Source organism: Heterodontus francisci, chromosome 14 (genome assembly GCF_036365525.1).
Source record: "Heterodontus francisci isolate sHetFra1 chromosome 14, sHetFra1.hap1, whole genome shotgun sequence".
NCBI lineage: Eukaryota > Metazoa > Chordata > Chondrichthyes > Heterodontiformes > Heterodontidae > Heterodontus > Heterodontus francisci.
The window spans coordinates 10,727,167-10,743,540 of NC_090384.1; the positions used below are offsets into that span (position 1 = coordinate 10,727,167).

General features: G+C 46.3%; 1 protein-coding gene across 6 annotated transcripts in view; it reads left to right on the forward strand.

Moving 5' to 3' along the window:
- celf1 (cugbp, Elav-like family member 1) overlaps positions 1-16,374 on the forward strand; it is a 271,714-nt gene that overhangs the window by 157,158 nt on the left and 98,182 nt on the right. For all 6 annotated transcript variants that reach the window (XM_068045887.1, XM_068045883.1, XM_068045886.1 and 3 more), the window contains one exon: positions 14,363-14,411. In XM_068045887.1, coding sequence (XP_067901988.1) covers positions 14,363-14,411 — 49 coding nt within the window. The remainder of the gene's footprint in view (positions 1-14,362; positions 14,412-16,374) is intronic.

Genomic DNA, 16,374 nt, shown 5'->3' on the forward strand with positions numbered 1-16,374 from the left:
AAGAATGGTTTCAGGTGTATAAAAAGTGCAGGGGTGAAATTAAAATAATAATTCGGAAAGGCATGAGTTGGAATGAAACATATTGGCAAATGAAATCAACAGAAACCCAAAGATGTTTTATACATGTCTAAAGAGCAGGAGGATAACTAGTGAAAGAGTAGGGCCAATTAGAGACCAAAAAGGTAATGTGTTTGGAGGCGGAAGTTGTGAGCAGGGTTCTTAATGAATACTTAGTGTCTGTCTTGACAAAACAGGGGTATTATGTAGACATTGTATTTAGGGCGGAGGTGTGTGAAATATTTGATGGGATAAACATAGTGGGAGAGGAAATACTAAGGTGTTTAGCAGCCTCGTAGATGGTGAAATCGCCAAGCCTGGATGAAATGAAGCCCAGATTGCTAAGGGAAGCAAGGGAGGAAAACAGAGGCTCTCACTATCATTTTCCAATCCCCTCTGGCTACAGCCGTTGTTTTAAAAAGGAGAATGCGATAGACTGAGTAATTACAGGCCAGTCAACCTAACGTTGGTGTGAGCAACATATTAGAAAAAAATTCTGAGTGACAGTATAAATTGTCATTTAGAGAGGCACAGATTAATCAAGGACAGTCAGTATGGATTTTTCAAGGGAAGATTTTTTGAGTAGGTAATGAGGAGGGTCGATGATGTAATCTCCATAGATTTTAGCAAAGCTTTTGATAAGGTCCCATATGGCAGACTGATCAGAAAGTTAAAAGCTCATGGGATTGAAGGGAAAGTGGCAAGCTGGATCCAAAATTGACTCAGTGGCAAGAAGAAAAGGGTGTTGTCACTGGGTGTTTTGTGACTGGAAGGCTGTTTCCAGTCCCATCCTTTTTCCTTTTTTCTTTGTGGGAACATATTTGTTCGAAACCCCTGTTACGACCAGGTGAGAAAGGTGTCTAGGGGTCCCTTTCAGCTTTCACCTGGTCTTACCGTAACAGGGTTTTATTTTTAAACACACTGTTTTTAGCTCCCCCTTGGTGAATCCTTGTTCACCACTTTTCAATTATAAGGCGAAGAACCCAGCACAAACAGGTTTTCATGGGTTTAAAGAAGAAAGATTGAAATTTATTGAACTTAAACTCTAATTCAGTTGACGCCTACGGATACACAGTGCGCCCACGCTAGCATACATACGCGATACACACATGCAAATGGAGACAGTAAAGGTAGGAAGAGAAATAAAGTGTAAAAATCTGAGGCAATATCTGAAGAGTTTTTGTTACGTTCTTCGAGCTTACTGTCGAGTTCTTGATTGTAGGCAGATCTTGGTTTTAATTGGGGCCCAGTATTCTTCCTAAACCTTTTTAAAATAGGAGAATTTTCTCTCTTGGGGTTCATGTGTCTTCAGTGGATTCAGAGACTTGTGAGAAAGAGATGGGAGCAGACAGGAGAGATCTTATCAGTCCAGGAGCAAGCAGTCTTTCTGAGTTCAAACTGTCTGTGGCGAGTTCAAAAGATCCTGGAGCAGCCAGTTAGTCATGTGACCAGCTGGTCAAACCAGTCCTGGATTGTATCACCTTAACAGTCTCTGGAATGCTCCTCTTACACACAATACCTAGTGATCAAGGTCCATTGTGGGTTGAATGTGTCAGGGAATGGTGCTTTGTCCTTCTAAGCACTGTCTGTTAATATGCAAATGTATTTTCCAGCCACAGCTGATCTGTTCAACAAGTCATTTTTTCGTTCCAGCAACAGTTTAAAATCAGTGTTCATGACAAAATTAATGTGCCTCACTCTTGGCAGGTGGGGGCCCAGCATGGCAACTCCCTTTATCTCCTCCTTGAATGCCTCCCGCTGCTCTAACAGTAACTTAACTTCAAGACGCTATTTCCAGTCCACGTTTGCAAATTACAGCTCAGTTTAATAAAATTGGCCTTTCTTCAATTTTAAACTTTACCCGTGATCTATTTTTACCCTTTGCCATAACTCATTTAAATCTAATCGAATTATGATCACTACCATTAGGGTTCCACTGGGCTCAGTACTGAGTCCCCTGCTTTTTGAAATATATATCAATGATTTGGACTTAAATGTAGGGAGTATTATTAAGAAGTTGCAGAAACTTGGTTGTGTGATTGATAGTGAGGAACAAAGCTGCAGACTCAGGAAGATGTCAGTGGACTGGTCAGGTGGACATATAAGTGGCAACTAGAATTCTATCAGGGAGGTTATGCTAGAACTGTATAAAAGACCAGTTAGAGTAATTAAAAAGGGTGGTACTGCCAAATCTAGAGCCCCCTGTTTATCTAGAAGCTTACAGGATAAGTTAAAGTAGAAAAAGAAAGCTAATGACGATTACAAAAATCTTAATACTTTAGAAAGCCTAGAGGAGTATAGAAAGTGCAAGGGTGAAGTGAGAAAGGAAATTAGAAAAGCAAAGAGAGGACATGAAAAATTATTGGTCGGTAAAATCAAGGAAAATCCAAAGATGTTTTATCAGTACATTTAGAGCAAGAGGGTAACTAAGGAAAGGCTAGGGCCTATCAGAGATGTACAAGGGAACTTCTGCATGGATGCAGAAGATGTGGGCAGGGTTCTTAATGAGTTTTCTGTCTCTGTCTTCACAAAGGAGAGGGTTGATGTAGACATTGTAGTTAAAGAGGAGGAGTGTGAAATATTAGATACGATAAGCATAATGAGAGAGGAAGTACTAGAGGGTCTGACATCCTTGAAAGTGGTTAAATTGCCAGGGCCGGATGGGTTGCATCCCAGGTTGTTAAAGGAAGCCAGGGAGGAAATAGTGGATGTGCTGAAGATCATCTTCAAATCCTCACTAGATACAGGCGAGGTACCAGATAATTGGTGTCTGCAAACATTGTACCATCGTTTAAAAAGGGTGCGAGGGATAGGCTAAATAGTTATAGGCCAGTCAGTCTGACCTCGGTGGTGGGTAAGTTGTTAGAATTGATTCTGAGGGATAGGATAAACTACCACTTAGAAAGGCATAGATTCATCTGGGATAGTCAGCATGGATTTGTTGAGGGAAGGTCTTAGTAACTTAATTGAGTTTTTTGAGGAAGTAACAAGAAAGATTGATGAGGGTAGTGCAGTGGATGTGGTCTACATGGATTTTACTAAGGCATTTGAAAATGTCCCACATGACAGACTGATCAGTGAAATGAAAGTCCATGGGATACAGAGGAATGTAGTGGACTGGATTCAGAATTGGCTCAGGGACAGGAAACAAAGGGTAGTAGTTGACAGATGTCTTTGTGAATGGACAGTTGTTTCCAGTGGCATCCCATACGGCTCAGTGTTGGGTCCCTTGCTGTTTGTGGTATATATTAATGATTAGGACTTAAATGTGGGAGGCACGATGGGGAAATTTGCTGAAGACACAAAAATTGGCACTGTAATTGACAGTGAAGATGGTAGCTGTAGATTCCAGAAAAATATCATTAGTTTGGTTGAGTGGGCAGAAAAGTGGCAAATGGAATTCAGACCAAATAAGTGTTAGGTAATGCATTTGGGGAGGGCAAATAAAGCGAGGGAATATACAATAAACAGGAGGATATTGAGAGGGGTAGAAGAAATGAGAGACCTTGGAGTGCATGTCCACAGGTCCGTAAAGGTGGCAGGACAGGTAGATAGAGTGGTGAAGAAGGCACATGGAATGCTTTCCTTTATTGGCCGAGGTATAGAAAAGAAAGCAAGGATGTAATGCTGGAACTGTATAAAACACTGGTTCGGCCACAGCTGGTGAATTGCGTATACGTCTGGTCACCACATTACAGAAAGGACATAATTGCTCTGGAGAGAGTACAGGGGAGATTTACAAGAATGTTGCCAGGACTTGAAAGTTGCAGCTATGAAGAAAGATTGGATATGCAAGGGTTATTTTCCTTTGAACAGAGGAGGCTGAAGGGTAACTTGATTGAGGTGTACAAAATTATGAGGGGCCTAGATAGAGTAGACAGGAAGGACCTGTTTCCCCTAGTGGATAGGTCAATTACTAGGGGGCACAGATTTAAGGTGATTGGTAGAAGGATTAGAGGGAACACGAGGAAACATTTTTTCACCCAGAAGGTGGTGGGTGTCTGGAATTCACTGCCAGGAATGGTGGTGGAGGCAGAAACTCTCAATTCTTTTAACAGGTTCCTGGACATGCACCCGAAGTGCTGTAACCGGCAAGGCCATGGACCAGGTGCTGGAAGGTGGGACTAGATAGGGCGGCTAGTTATTTTGGCCGGTAAGGACATGACAGGCTGAATGGCCCCCTTCTGTGCTGTAATTTTTCTATGGTTCCATGGAGTACTGTGTACAGTTCTGGTCACCACATTACAGGAAGTACGTGATCACACTAGTGAGGGTACAGAAGTGATATATGAGGATGTTGCCTGGATTGGAGAATCTTATCCATGAGAAAAGATTGTGTACATAGAACATAGAACAGTACAGGCCCTTCGGCCCACGATGTTGTGCCGAACCTTTAACCTACTCTAGGATCAAACTACCTACATACCCTTCATACTACTATCATCCATATACCTATCCAAGAGTCGCTTAAATGTCCCTAATGTATCTGCTTCTACTACCACCGCTGGCAGTGCATTCCACGCACCCACCACTCTCTGTGTAAAGAACCTACCTCTGACATCTCCCCAAAACCTTCCTCCAATCACCTTAAAATTATACCCCCTGGTGATAGCCCTTTCCACCCTGGGAAAAAGTCTCTGGCTATCCACTCTATCTATGCCTCTCATCATCTTGTACCCCTCTATCAAGTCACCTCTCATCCTTCTTCGCTCCAATGAGAAAAGCCCTAGCTCCCTCAACCTTTCTTGGGAAGACATGCCCTCCAGTCCAGGCAGCATCCTGGTAAATCTCCTCTGCACCCTCTCTAAAGCTACCACATCCTTCCTAGAATGAGGCGACCAGAACTGAACACAATATTCCAAGTGTGGTCTAACGAGGGCTTTATAGAGCTGCAGCATAACCTCGCGGCTCTTAAACTCAATCCCCCTGTTAATGAAAGCCAACACACCATACGCTTTCTTAACAACCCTATCAACTTGGATGGCAACTTTGAGCGATCTGTGGATATGGACCCCAAGATCCCTCTGTTCCTCCACACTACCAAGAATCCTGTCTTTAAGCCTGTAATCTGCATTCAAATTCGACCTTCCAAAATGAATCACTTCACACTTTTCCAGGTTGAACTCCATCTGCCACTTCTCAGCCCAGCTCTGCATCCTGTCAATGTCCCGTTGCAACCTACAACAGCCTTCCACACTATCCACAACTCCAGCAACCTTTGTGTCATCGGCAAACTTGCTAACCCAGCCTTCCACTTCCTCATCCAAGTCATTTATAAAAATCACAAAGAGCAGAGGTCCCAGAACAGATCCCTGCGGAACACCACTGGTCACCGAGCTCCAGGCTGAATACTTTCCATCTACTACCACCCTCTGTCTTCTATGGGCCAGCCAATTTTGTATCCAGACAGCCAACTTTCCCTGTATCCCATGCCTCCTTACTTTCTGAATGAGCCTACCATGGGGAACCTTATCAAACGCCTTGCTAAAATCCATGTACGCCTTCAATAAGACTTGTGAGGCATGACCTGCCCCTCACAAAGCCATGCTGACTGTCTCTAATCAAACCATGCTTTTCCAAATGATCATAAATCCTGTCTCTCAGAATCCTCTCCAATAGTTTGCCCACTACCGACGTAAGACTGACTGGTCTATAATTCCCAGGGTTATCCCTATTCCCTTTCTTGAACAAGGGAATAACATTTGCCACCCTCCAATCATCCGGTACTACTCCAGTGGACAGTGAGGACGCAAAGATCATCGCCAAAGGCGCGGCAATCTCTTCCCTCGCTTCCGTAATATCCTTGGGTATATCCCGTCTGGCCCCGTGGACTTATCTATCCTCATGTCTTTCAAAATTTCCAGCACATCCTCCCTCTTAACATCAACCTGTTCGAGCATATCAGCCTGTTTCATGTTGTCCTCATAAACGACCAGGTCTCTCTCACTAGTGCATACTGAAGCAAAGTATTCATTTAGGACCTCCTCCGACTCCAGGCACAAGTTCCCTCCACTATCCCTGATCGGCCCTACCCTCACTCTGGCCATCCTCTTGTTCCTCACATAAGTGTAGAACGCCTTGGGATTTTCCTTAATCCTACCTGCCAAGACTTTTTCATGTCCCCTTCTAGCTCTCCTAAATCCATTCTTCAGTTCCTTCCTGGCTACCTTGTAACCCTCCAGAGCCCTGTCTGATCCTTGCTTCCTCAATCTTAAGTGAGCTTCCTTCTTCCTCTGCCTGTGTGGAGTTTGCAAGTTCTCCCTGTGTCTGCGTGGGTTTCCTCCGGGTGCTCCGGTTTCCTCCCACATGCCAAAGACTTGCAGGTTGATGGGTAAATTGGCCATTATAAATTGCCCCTAGTATAGGTAGGTGGTAGGGAAATATAGGGACAGGTGGGGATGTGGTAGGAATATGGAATTAGTGTAGGATTAGTATAAATGAGTGGTTGATGGTCGGCACAGACTCGGTGGGCCGAAGGGCCTGTTTCAGTGCTGTATCTCTAAACTAAACTAAACTAAACTTGACTAGCTGTTCCACATCTCTTGTCATCCAAGGTTCCTTCACCCTACCATCCCTTCCTTGCCTCATCGGGACAAACCTATCCAGCAGTCGCAGCAAGTGCTCCCTAAACAACCTCCACATTTCTGTCGTGCATTTCCCTGAGAACATCTGTTCCCAATTTATGCTCCCCAGTTCCTGCCTAATTGCATTGTAGTTTCCCCTCCCCCAATTAAATATTTTCCCATCCCGTCTGCTCCTGTCCCTCTCCATGACTGTAGTAAAGGTCTGGGAGTTGTGATCACTATCACCGAAATGCTCTCCCACCTGGCCTGGTTCGTTGCCAAGCACCAAATCCAACATAGCCTCCCCTCTAGTTGGCCTATCTACATATTGAGTCAGGAAACCTTCCTGGACACACCTGACAAAAACTGCTCCATCCAAACTATTTGCACTAAGGAGGTTCCAATCAATATGTGGACAGGCCAACCAGGGGCGATGCCACATTGGATTTGGTACTGGGTAATGAACCCGGCCAGGTGTTCGATTTAGATGTAGGTGAGCACTTTGGCGATAGTGATCACAATTCGGTTAGGTTTACCTTAGCGATGGACAGGGACAGGTATATACCGCAGGGCAAGAATTATAGCTGGGGGAAAGGAAATTATGACGCGATTAGGCAAGATTTAGGATGTGTAGGATGGGGAAGGAAACTGCAGGGGATGGGCACAAACGAAATGTGGAGCTTATTCAAGGAGCAGCTAATGCGTGTCCTTGATAAGTATGTACCTGTGAGGCAGGGAGGAAGTTGTCGAGCGAGGGAGCCGTGGTTTACTCAAGAAGTTGAAGCGCTTGTCAAGAGGAAGAGGGCGGCTTATGTTAGGATGAGACGTGAAGGCTCAGTTAGGGCGCTTGAGAGTTACAAGCTAGCCAGGAAGGATCTAAAGGGAGGGCTAAGAAGAGCAAGGAGAGGACACGAGAAGTCATTGGCGGATAGGATCAAAGAAAACCCTAAGGCTTTCTATAGGAATATCAGGAATAAAAGAATGACTAGAGTTAGAACAGGGCCAATCAAGGATAGTAGTGGGAAGTTGTGTGCGGAATCAGAGGAGATAGGGGAAGCGTTAAATGAATATTTTTCGTCAGTATTTACAGTAGAGAAAGAAAATGTTGCCGAGGAGATTACTGAGATACAGCCTACTAGGCTAGATGGGATTGAGATTCACAAGGAGGAGGTGTTATCAATTTTGGAAAGAGTGAAAATAGATAAGTCCCCTGGGCCAGATGGGATTTATCCTAGGATTCTCTGGGAAGCCAGGGAGGAGATTGCAGAGCCGTTGTTGATCTTTATGTCGTCATTGTCGACAGGAGTAGTGCCGGAGGACTGGAGGATAGCAAATGTTGTCCCCTTGTTCAAGAAGGGGAGTAGAGACAGCCCTGGTAATTATAGACCTGTGAGCCTTACTTCGGTTGTGGGTAAAATGTTGGAAAAGGTTATAAGAGACAGGATTTATAATCATCTTGAAAAGAATAAGTTCATTTGCGATAGTCAGCACGGTTTTGTGAAAGGTAGGTCGTGCCTCACAAACCTTATTGAGTTTTTCGAGAAGGTGACCAAACAGGTGGATGAGGGTAAAGCCGTGGATGTGGTGTATATGGATTTCAGTAAGGCGTTTGATAAGGTTCCCCACGGTAGGCTATTGCAGAAAATACGGAAGTATGGGGTTGAAGGTGATTTAGAGCTTTGGATCAGAAATTGGCTAGCTGAAAGAAGACAGAGGGTGGTAGTTGATGGCAAATGTTCATCCTGGAGTTTAGTTACTAGTGGTGTACCGCAAGGATCTGTTTTGGGGCCACTGCTGTTTGTCATTTTTATAAATAACCTGGAAGAAGGTGTAGAAGGGTGGGTTAGTAAATTTGCGGATGACACTAAGGTCGGTGGAGTTGTGGATAGTGCCGAAGGGTGTTGTAGGGTCCAGAGGGACATAGATAGGCTGCAGAGCTGGGCTGAGAGATGGCAAATGGAGTTTAATGCGGAGAAGTGTGAGGTGATTCACTTTGGAAGGAGTAACAGGAATGCAGAGTACTGGGCTAATGGGAAGATTCTTGGTAGTGTAGATGAGCAGAGCGATCTTGGTGTCCAGGTACATAAATCCCTGAAAGTTGCTACCCAGGTTAATAGGGCTGTTAAGAAGGCATATGGTGTGTTAGCTTTTATTAGTAGGGGGGTCGAGTTTCGGAGCCACGAGGTCATGCTGCAGCTGTACAAAACTCTGGTGAGGCCGCACCTTGAGTATTGCGTGCAGTTCTGGTCACCGCATTATAGGAAGGATGTGGAAGCTTTGGAAAGGGTGCAGAGGAGATTTACTATGATGTTGCCTGGTATGGAAGGAAGGTCTTACGAGGAAAGGCTGAGGGACTTGGGGTTGTTTTTGTTAGAGAGGAGGAGGAGGAGAGGTGACTTAATAGAGACATACAAGATAATCAGAGGGTTAGATAGGGTGGATAGTGAGAGTCTTTTTCCTCGGATGATGATGGCAAACACGAGGGGACATAGCTTTAAGTTGAGGGGTGAAAGATATAGGACAGATGTCAGAGGTAGTTTCTTTACGCAGAGAGTAGTAGGGGCGTGGAACGCCCTGCCTGCATCAGTAGTAGACTCGCCAACTTTAAGGGCATTTAAGTGTTCATTGGATAGACATATGGATGAAAATGGAATAGTGTAGGTCAGATGGTCGGCGCAACATCGAGGGCCGAAGGGCCTGTACTGCGCTGTAATGTTCTAATGTCTAATGTTCTAATATTAGGGAAGTTGAAGTCACCCATGACAACAACCCTGTTATTTCTGCACCTTTCCAAAATCTGCCTCCCAATCTGTTCCTCCGTGTCTCTGTTGCTATTGGGGGGTCTATAGAAAACTCCCAATAAAGTGACTGCTCCTTTCCTGTTTCTGACTTCCACCCATAATGACTCAGTCGACAAACCCTCCTCGACGACCTCCCTTTCTGCAGCTGTGATACTATCCCTGATTAGCAATGCCACTCCTCCAGCTCTTTTATCTCCCTCCCTATTCCTTTTGAAGCATCTCAACCCTGGAACATCCAACATCCATTCCTGCCCCTGTGATATCCAACTCTCCGTCATGGCCACAACATCGTCGCTCCAAGTACTGATCCATGCTCTAAGTTCATCACCCTTATTCCTGACACTTCTTGCGTTAAAATAGACACACTTCAACCCATCATACTGGCTGCAACTTTGCCCTGTCAACTGTCTAACCTTCCTCACAGACTCTCTGCACTCTGTATCTGCCTGTTCAACAGCTACCCCATCCACTGATCCGTAGCTCCGGTTCCCATCCCCCTGCCAAACTAGTTTAAACCCTCCCGAAGAGCGCTAGCAAACCTCCCGCCCAGGATATTGGTGCCCCTCCAGTTCAGATGCAACCCGTCCTTCTTGTACAGGTCCCACCTTCCCCAGAAGGTATCCCAATGATCCACATATCTGAATCCCTCCCTCCTACACCAGCTCTGTCGCCACGTGTTCAGCTGCACTCGCTCTCTGTTTCTAGCCTCACTAGCACGTGGCACCGGTATCAATCCTGAGATTACTACTCTGCTCGTCCTGCCTTTCAGCTTCCAACCTAACTCCCTATATTCGCTTTTCAGGTCCTCATCTCTTTTCCTGGCTATGTCATTGGTACTGATGTGTACCACGACTTCTGGCTGCTCCCCCTCCCCCTTAAGAATCCTGTAGACTCGATCCGAGACATCCCTGACCCTGGCGCCCGGGAGGCAACATACCATCCGGGAGTCTCGTTCGTGACCACAGAATCTCCTGTCTGTTCCTCGAACCATTGAATCTCCTATCACTATCGCTCTCCTATTCACCCCCCTTCCCTTCTGAGCCACAGAGCCAGGCTCAGTGCCAGAGACCTGGCCGCTGTGGCTTTCCCCTGGTAGGACCCCCCCCCCAACCGTATCCAAAACGGTATACTGATTATTGAGGGGAACGGCCACAGGGGATCCCTGCACTGTGCGCCTATTCCCTTTCCTTCCCCTGACGGTCACCCAGCTACCTTTATCCTGTAACTTACGTGTCACTACTTCCCTATAACTGCTCTCTATCACCCCCTCGGCCGCCTGAATGATCCGAAGTTCATCCAGCTCCAGCTCCAGTTCCCTAACGCGGTCTGTGAGGAGCTGGAGTTGGGTGCACTTCTCACAGGTGAAGTCAGTAGGGACACAAGTGGTGACCCTTACCTCCCACATCCTGCAAGAGGAGCATGCAACTGCCCTAGCTTCCATCTGCTCTGCTCTAAATTGACAAGAGAGATTTAAAAAAAAAAATAAAGGAAAACCTTACCTTACCAAACCTTCCACACAAGAGTCCTTTTTTTTAGGTTAGAGGAGGAGGGTGGGTGGGAGACACTACACGTGTAGTGTTTCGGGTTTAGCCACTGCCCGAATATATAAGTTCCCTTACCCAGCAGTCCCCGTGTCCACGTCCGCCGAATCACGAGGTAAGTACTTTATAGTGAAACTTACCTTCCCAGCTGCCCCCTGGCTCGCACTCTCACTGCTCCCGCTGTTCAAAAAGCCTGGCTTTGTTTTCTTTTGATCAGAGGAGGTTAAGGGGAGATTTAATTGAGGTGTGTAAATTTATGAGGGACCGAGATAGAGTGGGTAGGAAGGACCTATTTCCCTCATCACATTGTCAGTATTTGGATATGCACTTGAGGTGCTGTAAACCTCAAGGCTATGGACCAAGAGCTGGAAAGTGGGATCAAATTGGATAGCTCTTATCGGTCGCAATCGACACAATTGCTGGATGTCCTCCTTCCAGTGCTGTAAATTTTCTTTGTTAGAAGTCTAAGAGGAGATTTGATAGGGATGTTTAAAATTATAAATGTTTAGAAAGAGTAAATCAAGAGAAACTGTTTCCAACAGCTGAAGGGTCATTAACCAGAGGACACCAATAAGGAACAGGGAAAATATGTTTTGCGCAACCAATGATTAGAATTTGGAATGCACTGCCTGATAAGGTGGTGGATACAGATTCAAAAGTTGTACAATCATCAGCGAACAATGTTCACCATTCGCGACTCCTCCAATACTGAAGCAGTCCATGTAGAGATGCAGCAGGACCTGGACAATATCCAGGTTTGGGCTGATAAGTGGCAAGTAACATTTGTGCCACACACGTGCCAGGCAATGACCATCTCCAACAAGAGAGAATCTAACCATCTCCCCTTGACATTCAACGGCATTACCATCGCTGAATCACCCACTGTCAACATCCTGGGGGTTACCATTGACCAGAAACTGAACTGGCTTAGCCATATAAATATAAGAGCAGGTCAGAGGCTGGGAATTCTGCAGCGAGTAACACACCCCTGTCACCCTAAAGCCTGTCCACCATCTACAAGGCACAAGTGAAGAGTGTGATGGAATACTCTCCACTTGCCTGGATGGGTCCAGATCCAACAGCACTCAAGAAGATCGACACCATCCAGGACAAAGCAGCCCGCTTGATTGGCACCCCATCTACAAACATTCACTCCCTCCACCACCGACGCACAGTGGCAGCAGTGTGTACCATCTACAAGATGTACTGCAGCAACGCACCAAGGCTTCTCAGGCAGCACCTTCCAGACCCATGACCTGTACCACCTGTGCTACAAGAGCAGCAGATGCATGGGAACACCACCACCTGCAAGTTCCATTCCAAGCCACACACTATCCTGACTTGCAACTATATCACCGTTCCTTCACTGTCGCTGGGTCCTTTCCTAGCAGCACTGTGGGTGTGCCTACCCCACATGGACTGCAGCGTTTCAAGAAGGCAGCTTACCATTACCACCTTATGGGCAATTAGGGATGGGCAATAAATGCTGGCCTAGCCAGCGATGCCCACATCCCATGAAATGAATAAAAAAGAAGTAATGGATCAATACTTCAAGGAGATGTTACAGGGAGTGGGGTAAGAGTGGGATTGCTCTTCAGTAGAGCTGACGCAGACTCAATGGGCCGCATTTCCTCCTCCTGTATTGTACTACTGATTCTGTGATTATCCTCTGCTCCTGACTTGGAAGAAAAGTATAGATACCTTACCCAAGCAAGTTGATGTTTTCTGTATTTTGATTTATTCCCCCATCCAAACCAATCCTCCCCCCTTGTTTGCTCTTCTCTACCATTTTGTTAGAGTCCATCCCCTTTGCCCTTGGGATCAGTCTTGTTCTTGGCTGTTTCTGTTCACACTTTGTTGACCCTTTCACTGATCTGGTTATCGGCGGCCATCCTTCCCCTGCCTCTGGGCCCATATGCTTCTGGACAGCCACAGAAAGGAGTCCCTGTACATAAGATGGTAACTTCCTTCCATGGCTCACCTAGCTCCAGCCTCTCCCAGCCAAGCCTTCTTCACCTTGAGGTCCCAGCCTCTCCCTGGCAGGGTTCTCTCACTCAGCCTCTGGCTTACCCAATCTTCGGCCACCTCACACTCATAGGCCCTTTTTGCATGTCCTGGTCAGGTTCATTCGGGCGGCAACTGGAAGATTATTTGCTTTGCAGAGGAGCTCCCTCCCAGCTCCTGTCCCTCTTGGCCTGAGCCCTGTCCCCTGCTGCCTCCATACCCAAAGATGGAGCCATTTAGTGCTTCAGTTGTTCGAGGGTCAAGGCCCTGAGCATAGCTCCTGGCTACTGGGAGGTGACGGGGGAGGGGGGGGTGGGGGTGGGGGGAAAGAGAAAGTGTGTGAAGCATAGAGATCAGAAGATGAGAGTGATAAAGTTTGCAAGAGCTGTGAGAAAGAATGAAAGATATAAAGTGTGTGAGACATGAAGCAGAATAAAGGGAAGAGTCAGAAGGGTAGATGGAACCATTAATCAGTGGTGAATGAGCAGAGTCATTGAGGGAGTGAGACTGTTTCCGTTCATGAGCAATGGCACAAGGTGAACGAGGGATAATTGGAGGCCCCCTGCCTCTAACCCACTTGTATGTTTGCTTTGTAATCTAACTTGCTTTTCATTTATACTCTCTACTTGCCTGGATGGGTGCAGCTCCAACAACACTCAAGAAGCTCGACACCATCCAGGACAAAGCAGCCCGCTTGATTGGCACCCCATCTACAAACATTCACTCCTTCCACCACCGACGCACAGTGGCAGCAGTGTGTACCATCTACAAGATGCACTGCAGCAACGCTCCAAGGCTCCTTTGACAGCCCCTTCCAAACCCGCGACCTCTACCAACTAGAAGGACAAAGGCAGCAAATGCATGGAAACACCACCACCTGCAAGTTCCCCTCCAAGTCACACACCATCCTGACTTGGAACTATATCGTCGTTCCTTCACTGTCGCTGGGTCAAATTCCTGGAACTCACTTCCTAACAGCACTGTGGGTATACCTACCCGAAATGGACTGCAGCGGTTCAAGAAGGCAGCTCACCACCACCTCCTCAAGGGCAATTAGGGATGGGCAATAAATGCTGGCCTAGCCAGCGACGCCCACATGCCTGAATGAATAAAAAAAAAATGTATCTGTCAATTCTCTTCCCATTCTGCTGCTACCTTGTCCTGTTGGTGCCTTACACTGACTCTTATGAATGGCTAACCTTGCTATAGATATTTAATGCTCAACTATTTTGCCTGCTGGGCCCCTGGGATGCTGCATTCCTGGGTGTGGGCAGACGGTCAACATTATTTGTAATAGAGATATACGGTGTGCTGCTACTGGGCAGGAATGGTCCATCTGGAGCAGCTTCCTTCCATAACAGTGTGGTGATTAATCCATTGCCTCTTCTTTCTCCAGATGCACCATCCTATACAGATGAAACCAGCTGATAGTGAGAAGAACAATGGTAAGTCAGTCCATGCTCATCAAACATGGTATCATTGTCTCGCCTTGAGAGACTGCATGCATCTGTGCACAAAGCAAGGGAAACTGAACGTCTCGTAGGCCGTTTAGCCCCTCTAGCCTGTTACACCATTCAAAGGGATTGCAGATGATTTGTGATCTTATTCCATATAGAGTCATAGAGAGATACAGCACTGAAACAGGCCCTTCGGCCCACCGAGTCTGTGCCGACCATCAACCACCCATTTTATACTAATCCTACATTAATCCCATATTCCCTACCACATCCCCACTATTCTCCTACCTGCACTAGGGGCAATTTACAATGGCCAATTTACCTATAAACCTGCAAGTCTTTGGCTGTGGGAGGAAACCGGAGCACCCGGCGGAAACCCACGCGGTCACAGGGAGAACTTGCAAACTCCGCACAGGCGGAGAGATATAGAGGTATCTCTATATATAAATATATAGATGTACCTGCATTTGCTCTATGTTAATACTTTTAGATAACAAAAATATATCAATCTCAATTAAATTAACAATTGTTCTAGCATCAATTGCTGTTAGCTGAAAGAGAGTTCCAAATTTCTACCACCCTCTGTGTGTAGAAGTGTTTCCCATTTTCACTCCTGAAAGGCCTGGCTCTAATTTGTAGAATATGCCCCCTAGTCCTAGACCAGGGGAAATAGTTGCTCTCTATCTACCCTGAGAGGGACATGACGGATGTTGAGGTTAGGAACAGATGTTTGATTACTCTAGGTCAAGTCGGCATAAGGAGGGAGGAAGTGTTGGGTATTCTAAAGGGCATTAAGGTGGACAAGTCCCCAGGTCCGGATGGGATCTATCCCAGGTTACTGAGGGAAGCGAGAGAGGAAATAGCTGGGGCCTTAACAGATATCTTTGCAGCATCCTTAAACACGGGTGAGGTCCCGGAGGACTGGAGAATTGCTAATGTTGTCCCCTTGTTTAAGAAGGGTAGCAGGGATAATCCAGGTAATTATAGACCGGTGAGCCTGACGTCAGTGGTAGGGAAGCTGCTGGAGAAGATACTGAGGGATAGGATCTATTCCCATTTGGAAGAAAATGGGCTTATCAGTGATAGGCAACATGGTTTTGTGCAGGGAAGGTCATGTCTTACCAACTTAATAGAATTCTTTGAGGAAGTGACAAAGTTGATTGATGAGGGAAGGGCTGTCGATGTCATATACATGGACTTCAGTAAGGCGTTTGATAAGGTTCCCCATGGCAGGCTGATGGAGAAAGTGAAGGCGTATGGGGTCCAAGGTGGATAAATGGATAAAGAGCACCATTCGCGACTCCTCAGATACTGAAGCAGTCCGTGTAGAAATGCTGCAAGCCCTGCACAATATCCAGGCTTGGGCTGATAAGTGGCAAGTAACATTTGTATCACACAACTGCCAGGCAATGACTATTTCAAACAAGGTGTTCAATGGCATTACCATCGCTGAATCCCCCACTATCAACATCCTGGGGGTCACCATTGACCAGAAACTGAACTGGACCAGCCACATAAATACTGTGACTACAAGAGCAGGTCAGAGGTTGGGAATTTTGCGGTGAGTAACTCACCTCCTGACTCCCAAAACCTATCCACCATCTGCAAGGCACAAGTCAGAAATGTGATGGAATACTCTCCACTTGCCTGGATGGGTGCAGCTCCAACAACACTCAAGAAGCTCGACACCATCCAGGACAATTTAGCCTGCTTGATTGACACCCCATTCACCACCTTCAACATTCACTCCCTCTGCCACTGATACACATAGGCATCTACAAGATGTACTGCAGCAACTCACCAAGACTGCTTGGACAGCACCTTCCAAACCCGTGACCTCTGCCACCTAGCAGGACAAGGGGAACAGATGCATGGGAACACCACCACCTGCAAGTTCCCCTCCAAGCCACACAGCATCCTGACTTGGAACTATATCGCCGTTCCTTTACTG